The sequence below is a fragment of the Argentina silus genome (assembly GCF_951799395.1).
Source record: "Argentina silus genome assembly, chromosome: 8".
Lineage (NCBI taxonomy): Eukaryota > Metazoa > Chordata > Actinopteri > Argentiniformes > Argentinidae > Argentina > Argentina silus.
The window spans coordinates 20398923-20419310 of record NC_139662.1 but is presented as its reverse complement, the minus strand read 5'-3'; the positions used below and the strand labels follow the sequence as shown (position 1 = coordinate 20419310).

General features: G+C 42.4%; 4 protein-coding genes across 7 annotated transcripts in view; 2 read left to right on the top strand and 2 right to left on the bottom strand.

Moving 5' to 3' along the window:
* Window positions 1-4881, top strand: part of iqsec1a (IQ motif and Sec7 domain ArfGEF 1a) — a 50494-nt gene extending 45613 nt beyond the window's left edge. For 2 of the 3 annotated variants that reach the window (XM_083674956.1, XM_083674957.1), the window contains exon 14: window positions 1290-4881. In XM_083674956.1, coding sequence (XP_083531082.1) covers window positions 1290-1832 — 543 coding nt within the window. In that variant the 3' untranslated portion in view covers window positions 1833-4881. The remainder of the gene's footprint in view (window positions 1-1289) is intronic. The other variant, XM_083674958.1, reaches the window with a different exon arrangement.
* A 1115-nt stretch (window positions 4882-5996) lies between these two features.
* On the top strand, window positions 5997-8606 carry gp9 (glycoprotein IX platelet). 2 transcript variants are annotated; one of them, XM_083674970.1, is made up of 2 exons: window positions 5997-6173; window positions 7019-8606. In XM_083674970.1, the coding sequence occupies exon 2, from the start codon at window positions 7020-7022 to the stop codon at window positions 7758-7760; it is 741 nt and encodes a 246-aa protein (XP_083531096.1). In that variant the 5' UTR covers window positions 5997-6173; window position 7019; the 3' UTR covers window positions 7761-8606. The 2 variants fall into 2 exon arrangements, with proteins under 2 accessions (XP_083531096.1, XP_083531097.1); XM_083674971.1 differs by having other exon boundaries at window positions 6168-6219.
* A 119-nt stretch (window positions 8607-8725) lies between these two features.
* On the bottom strand, window positions 8726-14088 carry LOC310808200 (haloacid dehalogenase-like hydrolase domain-containing 5). Its single transcript, XM_083674964.1, has 8 exons — window positions 13274-14088; window positions 12199-12402; window positions 11914-12026; window positions 11703-11796; window positions 11547-11580; window positions 11197-11371; window positions 10759-10947; window positions 8726-10166 (listed from the first exon to the last, which is right to left on the bottom strand). Exons 1-8 carry the CDS (start codon window positions 13391-13393, stop codon window positions 9770-9772), a joined length of 1326 nt encoding a protein of 441 aa, XP_083531090.1. The 5' UTR covers window positions 13394-14088; the 3' UTR covers window positions 8726-9769.
* A 253-nt stretch (window positions 14089-14341) lies between these two features.
* On the bottom strand, window positions 14342-18047 carry cnbpa (CCHC-type zinc finger, nucleic acid binding protein a). The gene is made up of 5 exons (XM_083674972.1): window positions 17950-18047; window positions 16479-16641; window positions 16038-16103; window positions 15490-15688; window positions 14342-15356 (listed from the first exon to the last, which is right to left on the bottom strand). Exons 2-5 carry the CDS (start codon window positions 16636-16638, stop codon window positions 15239-15241), a joined length of 543 nt encoding a protein of 180 aa, XP_083531098.1. The 5' UTR covers window positions 16639-16641; window positions 17950-18047; the 3' UTR covers window positions 14342-15238.
* Window positions 18048-20388: the final 2341 nt, after the last annotated feature.

Here is a 20388-nt window from a genome sequence, read left to right as displayed (position 1 = left end):
AAGCATGACTCTACTAATCCCCCTCTGATCCTTCTGTCCCCCCCCCCACCCCTCCCTCTCCCCCCTCCCACAGCTGTCTGTTCCTATCACAGTTTGCTGTCCTCCATTCAGTCCCGTCCCGTCTCGCAGGTGGACTTTTTGGGGGTTGTCTTTTATCTGTCAATACGTTTGGACGGACCACCTATTCTCCCTTCAGTAACTCCTAGAGCCCCCTCTGTCCCTGCCCTGGTCCCTCTACCCGGTCCCCCAGACATCCTATGGAAAGCCCAGAGGTTGACTCAAGCTCAGGGAGGAACACTAGCTTAAAGCAGTGGTCTCATTGGTCAGGATTTTATTGATGGGATTTTTTACACCCAGATTCGACCTATATAAAAAAAAGATGTGGATTTCATTCTTCACCATCATTCACTCATTCCATGTGTCCATGAGTTCATAAGTTGGGTTGAAGTCTGGGAACCTGAAAATGTCATTCCACTTTCAAATAAATCATAATGGTCTCTTGCCAGTCTTAGATGAAGCATGTACTATAGGAAGTGGTTTTAAACTTGAATGAATTATAAGGAACGTTGCCTCAGATAGGGTTGGAACTAGAACAGGGGAAAGGTGTACAGGCGTCGTGCCTACCTGAGCTCAAGCACTGCTGCCTTCTGCTGTCCAGTTGAATGCTAACCTCATGTTGATGGAGAGTTTGCCTGTCACACCCCCTGCATGTGGATACTCTGCCTCCATTGTTTTTAACAAGTTGCATGTGTGACTTTTTGGCAGGTTTGGGAAGGTGTTTGAAACTGACATCGATCGATTGTGACTATTTTCTGATTTCTGCTCATGTCAATGTGTTTATTGCTGTGCTATTCTCAGTGTTTATGCCCTACAGTAGGCTTACATTGATTGATCTATCCCGAAAGTAGTATTTCCAAAGTAGTTTACGTAAGACACACTCAGAAGACTAGCAGTGATAATTTCAACCGTCCATTTTGTGTGTCATGTGGCCATTTACAGAGTTTTAGGGATGTTTGGAAATGTTGGGTCTCTTCCTTTTGCAACATTGTACAGTGAGGCCATAAACCTGATATTACCACTCATATTCTGTCCCCATCACGAGATGACATTTTAAGTTTAATTTTTGCATGCTCTGTAACGTTTGCTTTCCTTTGAATATGTGGGCCATGTGAACAACCTCCATGAGGTGGTACATTCACCAAGATAGTGACGGTGACATTCTACTGTCAAAATGTCTTCCTTTACAGAAGGCACTGACAGAGATGCTGTTACGTTCTTCTCTCCCGCAGGGGTCCATCATTAGCAGCCCCCACACACACCGGAGAGCCACGGCCCCCCGCGAGGGCCCGCCCCGCGGTCATCCCTCCATCCCCAACTCCTCCTCCATCCTCGGGTCGATCTTCGGCAGCAAGCGAGGGAAGCCTTCATCCCAGAGCCACCCTCCTCTTCCTGCGCCTGGACACCCCACCCTCATCTCCCACACACCCCACCCGGCTAACCTCCACCACACTGCACAGTCGACAGCGTTCCAGTCGCACCACTCCCAGTACTGCCATAATGTCCAACAGAACCCCCCCCCCTACAACCACCACCACCACTACCACCCCCCTCCCCACACACAGTACCACCAGCACCCGGCCTATGCCTCACACACACACCAACACACAAACCCGCACACACACGCGCAGCAGCAGCACAGCCACAGCGGCCACAGCCAGCATTCCCATCATGCCTCGCACTCCCAGCATGCCCCTCACCACCACAGTCAGCAGCAGGGATCGGCGCCTTGCGGACCCAAACCCAAACACAGTGGTATCAGCACCGTGGTGTGACGTCCCTCAGACAGAGAGAGAGAGAGAGAGAGAGAGAGAGAGAGAACAAGAGAGAGAGAGTGAGAGAGAGAACAGAGAGAGAGAGAGAACAGAGAGAGAACGAGAGAGAGAGAGAGAGAGAAGGAAGAGAGAGGGAGGGATAGTTGCTTATGCCAAAGGGACAGACAGTCTGAGTCTATGGCCTGCCCACTGTGTTCTACTGCTGCTTTGATGGAGATGGACCTCCGGGAGTCCTCCTACATCCCCCCTTCAGCTGCTCAACAATATGCAGGATAAAAACCCAGACTCAATTCTTCCACAAAGGACCCTGGGCTCTCTTCAGAGTACAGTCCTCCCTCTGTCAGGGTTTCAGGGCGGCATTTTGTACAGAAAAATGCTTTCCCCTTCTCTCCACGAACTCACCCAAGAACCGGTCACGACGGCTGAAGAGAAAGGCGTGTTTTCTCTGTCGGCCATTCTCCACTGCTCCGTTTGTCCAATAGTCTGTCTTTCCTTCACGTAATCAGGAGGACAGACACCCTGGGAAAGGTCTGGGTAAAAACGTGGCTGACTGTTTTCGCTGTCATTATGGCATATTATATTGTACACAGTCTTTTTGAAGAAGCTAGCTTTTAACACTCTGCTTTCTCGGGTTTTGCGAAACCTGTCTTCATTTTTAAGAATGCTATGTGTTGTTGCCTCTTGTAGAACTCATGTAGTGAAAAAGCTAGGTGTACTCATTTCACGATAACTAGATCAACGGACAGGTTAACAACAGTAGACAGTCTCAATTGTAGTAGTTATAGTGCTGTGTTTACTGTAGATGACAGCTTTATGTATTGTCTCCTAGCTCTCATAAATAAATGTGCCAATTACTAAAGCATAAACTATTTAGTCAAGACTTCATCACAGTATATTGTGCGTAAAGTATATTGTAAGATTATACTTACAACCATTATTATTATCAGTAGAAAATAATTGTGTCAGTGTTATACTGATACACACTATGGACTCTATGGTAACAGGATCTATCTGAAAGGAGTGAACCCACATTCAGTCTGGCCAATAACCCACTCTGGAACTTTCTGCCTTCCAAAACGGAACATTCAGGGGGCTCTGGAATGCAGCTGTAGCATATGGCCCTCATAATGCTGGGCTGTCATGTAGGAAGCCTCAGAGTGGACATTTCCTGGCATGGTTGTCCACTCTGGTGTTCTTCATATGCTGGGGTAGGTGGGTCCCTCTTAACTCACTAGAGCAGTCATACCGTGGGCTACTGAAGCTCTATATGAAGTGCTGAAGTTGAAGGACTGTGAGATATGGCAGTATGGAAGAGTTATAGACCTCTTGTTCAGCTCTTGGCCTTCTTGGTTCACATACAGTAGGCTGGCCATTCTCTCAGCTGGTCCTTACGAGATACTTTACGAATAGATGTGTTGGCTCAGTTCACTTTTCTGATGGACCCACTTGGCACACGTGGCAATGACTCTCTCGAAATAAGCAACAGCTGCATTCTTGACTCTCAGAATCAAATATACTGTCATAATACTTAAGAGTTTTGCTTTTGCATCATTTACTTGCCTATATCTTTGTTTTAGTTACAAAACCTGACCAGGTGTGCGACTAAAATTAACTCTTAAGTATGAAGTGAAGGATTTTGGTTTCTCATCTTTGTTTTTTATCATATGTGCAATATCTTTGTACTGACTTTGTACATTCAGAACAAGCAAAGTGTCCCTCCTGTTTTGTGCATTTTCATGTTGTGTAGTTATTTATTTATTTTTGTTTTGACCCCTGTCGTTTTCTCTCAGTGGCTTAATGTGTGACTGTTCTCCTTTGAGAAACACAGTCCTGGAGTTCAGTGGAATGTCTAATAAGTGATTTTGCATGTAATGTTATTGATGTGAGGCGATCCTCTGCACATTATAACAAATCAGTGTTACCATAGCAATTTAAGTGCAATCATGTTAAATTTTACAGACTTGTACTAAGGATGGAAGTCTGTTATCATGTTGTCCAGGAAGAGATTCAGGTGAAAAATATCTTTTTCATTTCAGATTATATAAATACTTACTGACACAGTTCACAATGGAAAGAGGAATGTGTGTATATATTTTAATAAAGGAATATGCTTCCCTCTGGGCAGAAAATAAATATTTTGCTGGATAAGCACATATGAAAGAACGCTTTCATTTTTCAGGAAATGCAGATCTAATATACAGCAAAGAAATGCAAACGGAACAAAGGAACTGGGTATATGTAAAGAATAATACCTTTCTACATTCTACAAATAAGAGTCTATTATTGTGTGTAAATTAAAGTGAGAGTCAACTGTTTGTCCCAATATTCAGGGTGTAAAAGTATTTTAACATTAACTATGAATACCAGAACGATAAGTCATGACTTGAGGCTTACACTCAACACATTTCCATTCATCTTACAGTAGATTCATGATATTATAACAAATAAGGAAATTTAGATGGTTAAACATATCTTATCTTGGACATGAATAATCAATTGAATGTGTCTTTCTAATGATTTCATATTTCTTTTATAACTCAGAAATGGTCTGACATTGTAAAAAAGAAACGTATGTACGTTACATGTGTTGTAGTGCTTCAAATGTTCACTGTCATCTAGTGTGAGAATATATCCCAACAATGCACTGCATGGATCTGATGCATCGTGTGTCCTATTCACTGTGAGCTGACGGAAAAAAATCAGCCTGTAAAGTTTGACATTTTCTTTGATTTTGTTGATTTTGAATCTCCTGATGTTGACTTGCTCTTGCTGTTCCATGTTAAGCTGATTGTTGTTGGAGCTCAGCATGCATTTCATACACATAAGCCATTGTACAAAAATAAACACCATTGCACTTCTGTTAGGGAGCCGAGGGCTTTCAATGTGTACATAGGAGACATGGGGTGGGATTTCTGGGAAGGTGGGTTTATCTAAATGAAGACGAGAAGGGACCAAGTGGGAGAAAAAGGAACTGTAAATAGTGTGTATATTGTCACTTCTCTATAACAATACCTGCAGTCAAGATCAGGGTGTAAACCCATCACCTCATACGGGCGGGGGGAGGGGGGGGGGAAGGGAGGGTGGGGGAAGGAATATGATTCTGAACATATCGCTTGTCTCTGCCACCAACTCTAGTGAACTGTCATTCGCTGTGGACCTCAGACAGACTGTTATAACGTTCAACTGCCTCCTACATCCATACACACACACACACACACACACACACACACACACACACAGACACGTGCACAGGCACACACACACACACGCACACACACACACACATACAGACACTCATCACATGCTGCAAGCTGTTCTGTCAGGTGCGAGACACACTTTAAAAAAGGGAAGGACAAGAGTGGCCTCATTTCAATGTGCATTCTGTCTGTACAGTGAGTAGTGAGTCAGTAAGACCCCAGTTATTGTAAAACTTCAACTGTGACAATGTTGAGAACGCAAAATAAACAAATATATGACTTATGGTATGCATGTGTTTGTTTTGGTATCTAATGTGAATCATAATGTGGACCAATTCATTCAAACACCTACAGTAGTCAAAAAAGTACCCATAGAAGGAGTTTTCTTCTCCTCTTTTCATACAGGGGTTTCCTCCTCAAAAAATGCATTTTGTATTTCTTACAGTAGCTGCCTGTCTTGGTCCATCCCTCCCAAACAGTATCTCCACTAGAGGGCCCATGTACTGTATGGCCATGAGGATGAAGCCTTGTGTTCACGCCACCTAGTGGTAAAAGTGTACCAGTATCTGAAGAATCATCTGGTCTCTGAAAACAGATTCAGTGCAACAGCGCTGTGCAAGAACATGTTTGATTTAGTTAACATTGAGGTAAGTATGATATATATGATATATAAAGAGAGGGAATAATGTTCATGTATGTGGTGGAGGTGGTATGATGTGTCTTTCTAGGCCCAGATTAAATGCCATTTAATACCATAAGGTGCACAGTGCTTTTATGTATAGCAGTTGCAGTTAAAAACTCACTCGAAAGCCTCGACCACAAATTTTGGTAGATAAAACCTTATCTTCTCCCAACAGAGGTGGTTCCCTCATGTCACATGATCCAACGCTTGCTCTGTCAACGGTGGGTCTCACACGCCCTGACAATGTGACATAAGTGGCGTATGGAGATTCTGAGTTTAAAAACACAACCGTTGGAGAATTGTGACTGACTGGAAAGACGTCTTCTAGAACTTTAGAGCTTTTCTAGAACTTCTAGAGCAGCACTGGACTGAAGACCTGTGGATTGGTGCTTGACAGAGCACAGGCCTCAATAATGAGTGGAATTACAAGAACTACCTTCTATGTTGGCTTTACACTGAAAGGTAGGCTTTATCTATAGACCTCTTGACGCTGGCTTGACACTGAAAGGTAGGCCTCACTTTACCTTGGTTGGCTTTGACCCGGTCACAATGACCCAGATCACTTGAGTAGACCACTCTTGGTCCTGGACAAAAACGCTCTGGGGGCACAATTGGCACATACACATAACTGGTTTTATTTTAATGTTGATCTTGAGTATGAAATTCCTGCAAGCAATATACAGTACCAGTCAAAAGTTTGGACACACCTTCTCATTCAATGGTTTTTCTTTATTTTTTATTATTTTCTACATTGTAGATTACACATATAGATAACACATATGGAATTATGTAGTAAACAAAAAAGTGTTAAACAAACCAGAATATGTTTTATATTTTAGATTCTTCAAAGTAGCCACCTTTTGCTTTGACGACAGCCTTGCACACTCTTGGCAAGATTGTGTCCAAACTTTTGACTGGTACTGTATGTCATTTGTCTCTTACTTGTGTGTTGTCTCCTTGTTTACATTGTGAATATTACAGACAGTTTAATGCAATTTACAGTATGCAACACAAATTATTGCATAGCATTTACAATGGTCTTTCCAGTTAAATAACACACAGTTCTGCAGATCCTCCACTGGTTCTCCTCTGTCACTGTGTGTGGTAAATAGCTCTGATTACTGTATATGAATACAATACATAATGAATAGATCCAAACATGCATACAGCTTATAACTTATCTGTGTACACAAATTGTAATAAAAAAAATAAAAACAAATATATAAAAAAAAACGAATAAAACATGCCTTTACTAATGCAGAGCTGTTTGTTATAACATATTACAGGCTGTACTTTTCTTCCTTCAGGATGCTCTCCGGTCCAGGGCTAGCCATCCTCCTCTTTCTGGCCACATCCAGCCCACAGTCCTGCCACTGCTCCGCCTTCCAGTCTGCAGGACTCCAGGTCAACTGCAGCTCCCTAAGCCTCATGGAAGTACCTCCTCTCCCCCCAGACACCACTGAGCTCCACCTACAGGACAACCAGCTTACTACAGTACCCCCAGGGCACTTTGACAGGCTGCATGGCCTGAGGAGGGTATTCCTGGCTGGGAACCCTTTCCACTGTGACTGTGGGATACAGTACCTGAGGACCTGGCTGCAGAGGAACAGGGCTGCTGTGTCTGGGGTGCCCGTCTGTGCCAGTCCCAGCTCTGTGGCACGCACAGCCATCGTTTCACTAAATGATGCCCACTTCTCCTCGTGTGGCAAGCAGAGCTGTGCTGGAGGGGGTTACGACGCCCTGGTAGGGGTGATGCTCTGTGGCCTCATCGCCCTGCTACTGTGGGGCCTGAGGCTGGCCAAGAACTCCACCTTCACGCTGGACATTGATGGGAGACATGCCGGCTTTGAGGCTCATTCTCTACGATCACTCAAACCCAAACACAGGAAGAGACTCCAGAGCACATTGTCAGAGGACAGAGGGAACTCTGTCTCCCTCACCTGGACAGATGATTTAGAGAGGCCTCTGATCACGGAGAACATGGAGATATTGCCCCAAATACTGGACGTCTTGCACAAGAAGCACAATATAAAAATAAAATCAATATGATAAAAGTTGTGCACCATTGGATGACTGGATTATAATCAATATTGGTAAACAAGTGTTGGAATATAATTCATTCATATAATTCATTCATATAATATATCTTGGAATATAATTCATTCATATAATTCATTCATATAATATATCTTGGAATATAATTTCACCGACTTGTGATACTTGAATTGACTTTTTCTGTCTGTCTGTCGTAGATGATATGCTCTAGAACTGTTATCTTCCCTTGTTACGTACTGGACAGTTCAAGTTTCATCTCTGTTGTATCATCTCAGGTAAACAAATGTTAGTTGGAATTGAAAGATGTTCACAAGTGGTAAAAGTATGGATAGATAGGCTAGTTCAATTCAAATGAAGATATAGTCTAACATTGCAATACTGAAGTCATGCCCTTTATAGCCACATAAATAGAATTTCAAGGGAAGAGAGACTAGGGAGAGAGCTCAGTTTTAATAACGTAAAACCAGTCAGCACAAACAGGGGCGCTGTCGGGGGTGCTGGTGGTGGCGCTGGGGGTGTGTCTGAAATATTAGTGCTATTTTCAAGGCCAGAATTTTTCAGCGCACCTGATGACAGAAGTAGCTACATTCCTATACTACCAGCCTACATTGACGCCATTGGTACTTACCACTCTGGGAGTGGACATCCGCCCTGACAAAGCTGTCTGTCTACATGTGTGTAATGTCAGAAACGGGCCACATCCTAACCATCAATCAAAGGCAAACTCAGCCAAGGCCAGGCATATCCCAAGTGGCTGTTCTTGCTGATTAAACACTGTGTTATACACTTGTTTCTGTGTCTAGCTACTGGTAAATTTGTTTTCCAATTTTCCAAAAACCTTTCTATAACAAATAGAGGTGTCAGATTAAATCTTTTTTTCTTTTTTTTTCTTTTGAACTTAAACAAGGATGAGAAAGAAGAATAAAACAACTCGACGTCAACAAGTTATCAGGGTTTTATTTTCAACGGTCATTTGTTTTCACGTAACTAAGCCCATGCTGTGTTATCCTCTACAACACAATAGGTAGCCAGCTTGGTTTGTTTTTTTCCTCATTAAGTCAGGCAATATTGAGAACCTCTGTATGAAATACATCAAATGATGGTTTTTCAACCAATGAAAAAATAGCATTTGCTATATTTATATCTTTCATATAAATATAAATGGCTAGTTCCTGTTTTGTTTCTGCAGTCACAGCTCTAACACATACAACAAATGAGAATGATACCAAACAAGTTAGGATAGCAGAATATGTTAACAACAAATGAGAATGATTCATTTTGTTCTGTGCAAATACTGGTTCAATGGTTACATAGTTAGAGATAAAGTAGGCAGCACTGTTTAAGGATATTGCACATTGAATAACAAACAGGTATTCTTTCAGTACATACATTGAACCTAAATAATGAGACACATGCATAGAATTCACAGGCTAAATGCATAATGACTGAACACATGAATTACTTGGACTTCATAAAAAATGTTAATAGCTTATTGTTGTAATAACGATATTGGATGACCTCAACATCGGTATTAAACGTCTAAAATATTGTCACAATATTTGTATATAATCACAACTAAGAAAATACTTATTAACATAAATAAGGCATAATTAAAATCAATTGCCATTACTTAAAAACAGGTCATTGTGCTTAACTTGAATCGATTAAGACCCACTATAAAAACAACAGAACAGAATAAAAATAACTATATCTCACTACAGTACTTCACACAGTTACAAATTTGAACTAATGCCCTTTCCACCAATGCCCTTAACATGTTGTAAACACTGTCCACAGTATTAGATGCCTCCAAAGTAACTCAGTAAGTGGTGTTTCCTAGTTCCTACGACTAGGGGTACCATTTCCATCATGCATTATTCTGAGAAACAAATCTTCAGTACGTTGGACGGATATCGACCCCCCCCCCTCTTTTCAATCTGGTACAGGTCAAGGCTTCTACCAGGGTTTCCATGACGACATGGGAGCTTCTCACCTGGACACAGTTATTGAGGCACAAATTTCTCCTGCTCAAAGATGAGCTCCACAGCGTCCGCCACATCGTGCACGATGTGGCCCGGTTCCACCAGAGCCGGGTCGAAGCGGAAGTCGCGGTGCCCGTGAAACACAGTCTCCTTGATGCACTGCTTGGCATCGCTGGGGACCTCCGTGTGGGGGTTGTAGACCCCTGTACACACCAGGATGGACTTGCAGGAGGTGGCAGAGGGGGGTGCTAGCTCTCTCTCCCAGGCGTTGTCTACCTCCTCCACTTGGGGCAGGGCTGCGGTGGAGCCTGTGCCAGCAGCCATCTTGACTACTGCTTTGGCGTTCCTTCTTGCAGTCCTCTCCTCCAGGTAGCGATTATACAGGTTGGATCCATAGATGTCAGTCATAAGGTTGTCACTGAGGGGGGAGCAAAGAAAAGGGTCAGGTAAGGCTAGTACATATAACACACTGCTAACACCAGCATCATTACAGAGAATGGGTTCATCTCAACCAACATTCTGAATGGGATGACCATAAACTGGTCTCTTGTTAAATCAGATTCAAGAGATGATCCTATCACAACCAAGATTTCCCCTACAGCATCAATTAGTATACACCTGGAGCTCATCTCCATAGATAATCCAGTTGCTACTAAACAAGAAACATGTCCCCTCCAGTGGCCCCTCCAGTGGCCCCCCCCCCAGTGGCCCCCACACTGGCCCCTCCAGGCCTAAACGTTACAAGTGAACCCAGAGGGTTCACTTGGCAGACATTTCTGTCTGCAATCTATGGAAAAATAAGGACTGGGGCGTATTTTCAATGCTGGGAAAATAGGAGGGCTGTGAAAATTAGTTGGTTTTGTTTTACTAATATCTGCATTGTCCTTATTGATTTGAGCGAAACGTCTGTTATGTCACAAATAAAATACACAGATAGCAGCATTATGATACTTTGATTTGATCTCATCGACCGTTGAGGTAAGCTACAGAAAGGTGACAGGGGGTCTTACCCAATGGCATAGAGGGAGGTGATGGGCAGTGTCCACTCCCTCTCCACAGCCTGGCTCCTGATGAGGTACTCTGCAAAGTGGTAGGTCAGCTCACTGGGTTTCCCCATCAGAGCCTCGTACTTCAAATCTTTGCCCGTTATCTTCTTGTAGATGTTCTCTAGACACACCAGGAAAGTCCCATGACCAAACCTGAGTTTGAGAGAACCAAGATAAGCTAAATTAAATATTGACAGTATTTTACACTGATAATATGTCTTGAGTAGAAAATGATTAATTTCACAGCTTTCAAGGGCAAACTTTTGATGAAATGTCCTTTTGAGATTATTAATATTTTTTTGCTTCAAGAATATGATTACACTTGATGGTGAAAACAAAGTTGTTGATTCATATATCCCTTTTCAGCACATTTCAATAACAGCTTTGGGTCATTTTGGTTACCGTGGTGACTGGGCCTCGGCCATCCACATGAGGTCCATGTTGCAGGCCAGCAGGGGTAGGTGGGGCAGCTTCTGGTTCTGGTGGGCACTGTTGAGGTTCCCATTGGTCAACAGGATGTCAACAATCAGCTGCAGGTTGGTCTCCCATCGAATGGGCTCCCCAAAGAGAATGACAGCTGTGCCAAGAAAAAAAGAAAAAAATTGATTAAGTGCTAGTCTTGTCTGCTCAATTTCAATAACATCATAAATCTAAGCAGAGTAGGCAGGTTTCTGTTCATGACACTGTGACTGCAAGATTAACCACTTGGAATGCTTTGCAAGCATGTTTAAGCATGTTTTGCAAATGCTTACCTTCTACCTTGGGAAGGTTGACAACTGGAATGGACTTGGAAAGGAAAAACAGAGATGGAACTTGCTTAGGAATGCTTCTTAATTGCAACCTTCAAAGCATTACTCGATTATAGTTTATGTCAATCTTGTTTATTTATTTAGCTGTCTGAAACTCACCGGCAGTTTGGGTCGTCTGTTGTGATCCACCATGTCCAGCAGAGGGAAGGACTCTCGCAGCATGTCAATGCTGACTACCTTCTCGAAGCCCAAGCTTAGCAGAGGAGGTTATGGATCAAACCAACTGATAGCATAGAGAGATAGTTATCAGTCATAATTGTATGTGCTCATTTGTATCCAAGATGTCACAACACAAAGCTCAAAAGGATACTTTCTGGCGATATCCAGGACCGGTCCTTGTCCTGACACAAGAATACACTTCTCTTGGTACTTCTTGAACATCCTTAGTGGACTGTGTGACATGATGACCTGGTCCATGGTGATCTGATAACAGAACCACCAGTTAGCTAGGCCAAGCCTATGCCTAAGCCTAAGCCTAACCCTGTCACACACAGACATCCTACTGCCCACACAGTAACTGCTATTGTGATGAAGGGCTTCCATTACATCTTGTCTATGGATGGAGGAGATGTGTTTACAGGCCAGAGAAACTTACTGGCACCCCCAGAAGGTGTGAGAGCTGGTCAGCTTTAGTCTGCCGGAGGCAATTCCCTGCATTTGTGACAAAAACAACTGGCACCGCAAATTGTCCCTGAGAGTTAACCAGTTTTTGGAATGCCTTTTTTGCTGCAGGGATGGGCGTCTTTCCCCGGACAAGCACCCCATCAATGTCGAATAGCAGGCCAAAGCCCGGCTGTGGCTGAAGAAGGGAGAGAGGATCATTCAAGTCACTGCCAGGACATCAAGATTAATGTGTGAAAACAAACAGAATTTGCAGTCTGTGAGAAGAATGTGAGGCATTGATGCTCTTTCAGAATTCACAAAAGGTCATTCCTATCAAAAAAATAAAGATATGTGGATGAATATGTAGGTTATGCTCACATAACATACTTAATAAATGTTATATTAACACAAGACATGGGAAATGCATGTGATAACTGGCTTTGTTAGGGGAGCATTCCTTTAGGGGGGGGGGGCGTTTTTTCTTTCTTACATTATTATTTGAAATCATTGATCTACAATGATCAAAAGTCCTACTGTAATTTTTTTTTTTTTTTAAAACACAAATGTGAATGATGCCCTGACTGCAAAGGTTATATTGCATCTGTGAGCCTAGAGATCTTGGGGGTAATATACCCCTGAAAATGACACAGCAGAATGCAACATCATGAGGAAAAGATCAGATATCATCTATAGGAGTCTGATTTAAAGCGCCAATCCTTTTATACCTTTAGATTTAGGATTTGCATTGGCAGATTAGGGAAAATCATCAGTCATGTTAACAATTAGCCTACAAATTAGCCTACTAGACATGATGCAAAATGTCTTTATTTAATGCGAACGCTAACCCTAGGCTAATGAATTCATCCACATATCTTGTATTTTAGGGTCCTCACATATCGAGTCCCTAAAGAGGCGGTATAAATATTTTGGGCTCAAGCGACATCCAAGTCATACAATGTAACCATTTTATTAAACGCATAATAACAATGCAATTGACACTAGGTTACAGTGTATCAATCGACAGTGCAGAATTCAGGAGGAAGCAACAGCTGCCGTTCGAACCGTACCTTGCTATCAGACACGGTTCCGCAAAACCCGCACTGAGAACCGGCAAATCCAGTTTTTCGTCTGACTTGTCGGTTACTCAGAGCGTGTAAAGCCCGGTAAAACATCAAGAGCCCCCTCATCTCCTCTAATTCTCCACGGGGACTGAAAACAACAATTCCCCGAATGTATGAAGCCGGCTTGGGCTGCGCTGGCTGTCCGACTGGGCTTGTTTTCCTCCGGTTCTCAGTCCCAGGATTTTTTTTCCTTTCTGGCCCAATGACGACATTTGAGGAGGAGGTCCTTCGCCCTCATTACCGCTGACAGTCAGCAGCGGTGGAGGCAGCGTGACCGCGTCCCTACTGCCATTTTGAACATCAGGTGGAATGCTGGTGGAGGGCATTATACAGTATAACACAGGTCAGTTATCTGAAAGAATACAATAAATGGATTTCTTACGTTTAAAATGAAAATATATTTTCATGTTGACGTCTCCTACTCAATAATCAGGAAACAAAGAAGATAATCAAACGGCCAGATAACCAAATTTGGTTCATTTGGCTTTCATTAGGGGTTATGTAGGCTTCTGACTAAATTGCATTTCTGTCAATCTCTGACAGCTGACCACCAAATAAGGCCTAAACTTACAACAAAATAGACAACTAGTGCCATTGCACATTGATCTTAATATAGGCTGGCTAAATTTACTCTGCAAGCGCCACCAGTGGGAATTTGACATGGAAATCTGAGCCAATGGGTTAGGGACGACAGGATTCCCTTAACAGTTTGGCACAGCCTGTTCCACAGTCTCTTCAGGAAGAAAGGCCCCGTTTAGTTCTGTACTGAAGACTCAACTAGGCCAGAAGCAAGTCGTGACAAAGAAAGCACATCTTGGCCAAAAAACACTGTAGTTCTGCTGATGTCTAACAATCCTTCTGGAAAACACCAATACAAGTAAATGATGAAAAACAAGATGAATGAAATCCGGAGACGGTTTGTCTCGGGAGGCAAACAACAAATCAAAAAATCCTAAATAACATTGAGGTCATAGCATGACATTTTTAACAAATTAAAGAAATCGAAAGACAGAACAAGCTTCCTCCCCGTGCTCCTCCAGCTTTATTGATAGTTTAAAATTACATTTCTATGTTCTAGGACTTCAGTTGCATTTTCCTTCCGACTTAAAAACTGAGTACAAGCAAATGGTATTTTTACAGTAGTCTAAGTGATATTGTACAAAAATAACATTTGATTTCTGTGAAAACATTCTCCATTCCCAAATAATTGCTAATTCTGCTGATCTGTCAAGTTCATTCATGTTAATTTCCTCCAAGATAAAAGTTTCCAAAATCTTTTTTTGGGGAAACATCTACCTTGGATTAAGTACTGATACTCTTAAATTGTAAACAGTTTATCTTTTTTTTTTTTTAAATAAAAGAACTTAAGATTCTTTTACTTCCTCCAAAATGTTACGCTTTATCAATATAACATGTTGTTTATGTCATCGCCCACTTTGTTGCTTGCTTGTAGGGCCCAGATGCAGGTGGAACATATGTTGTGAACTGTTTCCAATGTCAAACTCTCTTGGCCAACTCATATGTTATCCCACTAAAACAAACCAAAAAAACCATACATGGAAGTTCAGGTTTCCATTTACTCCTTCCTTACTGAGACTACCTTCCACAAGCCCAGCAGTCCTGTATATCCCATATCATTAGTCCCATTCATTCGTCTCTGTTCACCAGTGGCTTGGAAAGGGGGTTCTTTAACAAAGCATTATACATAACACCGCTATCAAACTAAACAAACATTTTTGTATTGAATGCAGAAAGATATTTTTCACCCCTTTCATCATATTACATGTCGAGAGGCTCACTGGCCTTGGACTAGCCTCTGTCTGCCAACCTTTGGCCAGTGAAGAGGATTCAGAGAAAATAATACAACCAACCATCAATCAGAAAAAAAGGAGGGGCAACAAAGGGCACTGATTATGCGGTGGCTTCGATGTTGCACTCTTTCGCCAGGTGGCCGGCCTTGCCACAGGTGTAGCAGTTCGGCTCGTTGGATTTGCTGCAATGCAGGGCAACGTGACCAATCTCACCACACCTGGAGAAAAGACAAGCCAGTCAGTCGGTTAGGCAGGTTACCGTGAGACAACTGGGTCCCCAGCTGATGTCTCCCGTCATTCATGAATGAGAGTTTATCCCTTGTCCCCAGAAAATGTATGCTAGAGACTCACCTGTAACATTTCACTTTATCGCAAAGCTTCTGGATGTGGCCAATACCCCCGCAGGAGTAGCACTTCTGGTCATTGGAGCTCTCGCAGTCCCGGGCCATATGACCAGCCTTGCCACAGCTGTAGCAGTTCTGCTCCCTCTCCTTCTTGGGCTCCCTGCAGTCCCGGGAAATATGGCCACTCTTGTGGCAGTTGTAGCACGCTAAGGAGCAGGGGAGAAATACACTCAAGATGAGTTCAATAAATCACATACGGGATAGTCCTACAGAGTGGAACGACAGACTATCCTGGATGTGTATGACTATGGTTTAGGTTGTTAAACAAACTACTGCATCTCAAAACCCAAAATAACAGGATTCAGTAAAAAGCCACGGTGTTGCATTTTCCAGGTCAAAATGATGCACATTGTGTTAAGACTACAACCAGTTCACGAGTGAAAGACAAACAAGACCATTCTAAAACACTATTAAAAGCTATGAAGACTCAGTTGTATTGACAATCTGCATGTAACTGTGTTTAGCATTCACAAATTGGAGGAATAATATTCTTACCATCCTCGGTCTGTTCACAGTCTCTGGCAATGTGACCTTGTTCTCCACACCGGTAGCAGAAGAGGTCTAGAAAAAGAGAACATGGGTTTACACAGGCATCCATGGAGAAAGGGGAGGGTCTGGAAATCCTGACTGAGTAAGCACATTATTTACATTGTTTTGATGCCATGTCTATGCCGGTTGTAAACTAGGAGTAGTTAGGAGCCAAATCTCTGTAATCTAATTACAGAATCTGGCCATGTCATCTGTGCAAAGTTATATTGACAAGCCAATGTCATCACAATGTGAAAAGACCCAAATTTGCACTGAAAATTATCATTGGTTCTGAGATCTATGCGAAGTAATGTCAAAACAGACTCAGTGCAGCATTTGTGTGTATAATTCTGTGTAAAAAAATGTTTGTGCCCCCACCCCCCCCCCCTCAAAAAAAACTTTTCCTACCCTTGCCTCGTCCCCGGCCCCTGACACGGCCGCCGCCGCCTCCTCCTCCACCACCACCCCCACCACCACCACCACCCGAACGTCCACCACCACCACCGGGACAGTTCTTGATCCAATGGCCAGGACAGCCACACCCAAAGCACAAGTTGCTGCTGTCCATAATCTATACACACATTGGAAAGACAATGGTTAGCATAACCTAAAAATGTCAGTACTAGTCATCACCAACAAGGCAGAAATTACACAATAGTAACTCAATTCAACAAAGTGAGAGGACATGTGGAATTTCTAATTTACTTGGGCAGATCAAAACGTCATTCAGTCCAGAGTTGTTGGCAAATGAACATTTCGAGTCTTTAAACCATCTAATCACCAATCTACTGGTGGGAATAACTTTAAAATGTCACAGGGAGGACATATGCCACCTGTCAAACTTCACTGCATGAGTCATGCCTGGTATTTGCCAGTGCAAGTCTGGAAAGTATGAATTCGTTTCTCTCTGTGGGAATAGGGTAATTATAGCAAGTCTAAAATCTACTTTAATTGCCCATCACAGATTGGGAGAGCTAGCTAGGTAGCTAACTTACACAAATGTTCCATTGAAATCATGTCTCCGCTCTGTCCAAACTTCTCCAAGTGTTTGCCGACGGTAGAAGGCAGCAAGCCAAGTAAAATGTAGGTTAATAAGTAACCAAGGATCTAGCTAACTATGCTGGATAGCTAACCAGCCATCGAACGAGATTGGCTTTTACTAGAGTAAGCAAGATCAGATGGCATGCGGGCATAAACGGGCCTTGTCAATTGCATGCTACCATCTCTAGCCAGTTAGCTAGCAAGAAACACATGTCTAGACACAATGCTAACCAGCTAATGGCTGTCCCTCCCTCGTTGTTCAGCGGGGCAGGTAACACGTAGCTGTTACAAATCCAAACGTTCTTCCAAGAAAAAAAAAATGCTCAAACTATATATTCAATTAAAGAACATCTGGGCGGAAGGCTTTTCGGCCTAGTCACGTTGAGATACAGCTGCTTATTGAGATCATGGCTAACAATGCAAGCGCTGGCTAGCTCCACTGCACCTTATGGCATTGGCTAGCAGCGCACACTGCAGTCTGAATAGGCCGCGTCGACGGCCATTCAAGCCTCTCAAACTAACTACGATCGACTTCATTCGCAAATGTTTAGTCAAAAGTGTATTGCTATAATAACTTTAAGTACACGACTTTATTGATGCATAATAGTCAATATTTCGCTACTTTCCCGCGCAGAGCGAACCGATGGCTTGCTAGGCCATAGATCACGTAGAAAAGGCTAGCGTTACCCGTTAGCTAGAAAAGATGAGCAAAACCACATGACCAGTAAAGCACTCAATTTCACACATTAATTGCACGGTGGCTTAACGGTTGATAATTAAGTCAATGGCAGGAATCACAGATAGTGATCCTCGGTAATTAAATCTTATAATCGCTTACCTTAGTTAGCTACCTAGCTAGGTGATTCACTGCTGTTTACGCCTCCTCTCTCCGCTGCGCCACATGCGGTGTGAGCATGAGTTTGCAGAGTGTCATTCACACTATCCAGTCAAAACGATCGCAGAACTTGGGCATGGTCTTTGTTTACAACCAATGGTAACCCGGCGTATGTGGACACCGCCTCCATTAATTGGCACCTCCAATCAGTTATCAAAACTGCAATCATGTCCCGCCCCCAACACCACTTGTGTCAAAACTTCTCATTTCCTCTTCATTTGTATGAAACCACACTCAAAATGTGATGAATTCAGGTCTGCAGACGTCATGCGTAAACAATGTCAAATTCCACACATTCTCGCATGCAAATAGCTTTTGATTTCTAGATCTCTGTTAGTGCTCAAGGAATGGCATTACATGAAAGCATCATCACATAGTTTAAACAATAATCTGAAGCTACAACATTTTTTACAACGTCCCTGATGACAAAAAGTTGAGTTAAAAGTCCTGAGGGTTTTGGTTATTATAGACTAAGACAGTTGTATCATTATGGAATAACATAACCTATTCATTCAAATCAAGCCTATTTTTGATTATTATTTAATTTAATTTAAAATATTTCATTATTTAAACAAGTGCACAGTAAACATTGAGACACATCTACAGATTTTTTTTTTTATTATTGTTTTAATTTTTTAATACGGTTTCAGACTTCACTCTTCAAAAATAAAAGGTGTAGATTTTTGTCCATCCGCCCCTCATTAAGAATACAATTGTCATAGACATGCCACGCTGGATTTAAGAGCTATTGAAGAGAGAAAAACGAATATCCAATATAAAACTAACTTTACCTCGGTGCAAATTGGGCCAATCTGTGTAATGTTGTAAATGCCCCATCTGTATGGCAAGACGCATCATTCACCCAAGTTTCTTAAACATTGTCCCAGTGGTGTCGGAGATAAAGCGTGTTACATACGAATGGACAAAGACCGATCCATAGTCCATAGGGAAATTACTGGACATTTTACACCCTTGTAGCCCTTGTATGATAAACATTGAGTCAAAATTATGTCCCATAACATTAACCTCCATCATTTGTAGTCTACTCATTGAAAGTAACAAAATGCAACGCAGATGAGTGAGTCTAATAAGGAATGCTGATCCAAACTGACCCATCCTGTTCCGCACAGAGATTGCATCATGAACACAGTGTTGATCGGGGAGACAGACATTACTCTGAATCATGGAGGCTAAGCATTTCAGCTAACTGCCCTGAGTGCGGACGGATCAATAAGTGGGAAAGATGCAATCATCCTACTCTTAAGGAGGCCTGCATAGTCAGGCACATAAGGGGAGCACAATTTCTCACCCCATTAGGTCCTCTGTTATTGTATTGTTCATATAGAGGCTATATGATGAAATGGCATCAATTTGGTTTGATCGACACCTGAGCATGAATAATTTCCCATGACATTGGTATCCTAATTTCCTTTCAACTCTGCAATAAGATGGTGAGGCTGCTAGCCTAATGGAGTACCTTAAAACTCCACCGTGACAGATCCCTGCCCTCGTTCTCTATCTACGCTCCAAGCAAAGTGTTTACATTAGTATTTCCTGGCATTCAGTGTGGATTTACATTGTCCGAGGTTATTGCTGAAAGGGAGACGTCAAGTAGATGTTGGGAAATGGGGAGCATTTGACAAGACTGAGATATCATGACATGTAGCAGTGATGACAGGAGCACTGGGATGAGAATGTCCTCTGCCTTGCACAGTCATGTGCCAATGCAATCAAGAAAAGTCGTCTGGAGTGTTGGTGAAGAGTGCAACTCTGCAGTTCAACGAAGCTTGACTTGACTTGACTTTTTGACTTATCTTCTCGTGAAAAATCTGCCTTGGCGAGAAAAAAAATCCTCTCCAATGTCATCGTCCATAGTTACCTCAGCTTGGAGTCCTGAGGAGATGTTGAACAAATGGTGAGTGGCAGGTTTGATAAAGGGATAGATCATTATATGCAGGTCAGGTGCTATGAAATACTCTGCAAATGTGTGCATACTATCAAGGCTCTCTGGAGTTGACCATCAACAAAAAAAGTAAGCAGTGGAGCAAATGCATCTCATGATATCTTCACATGCAAATAGCACTCGATTTGTATTTATAGTGTTCAATGAATGACGACCCATGTATTTTTTGATACATGTTTTAAAGCAGTATATCATTTAGTTTACCTAAACATAAATTATGGAGTAATAGGTCCATTGTGTTTTGGTTATGATAGAGTAAGACAGTTTTGCTCATCTTCAATTAGGCTATTAAACAGTCATATGGTAATATAAGGTCATATTGTTTCAAATCAAGGGGTACATTTAATAGTTTAAAATCACTGAACATCTTATGTGCATGGCTCTCAAAGAAAACCTGAGCCTCAGAAGACAGATGTAAA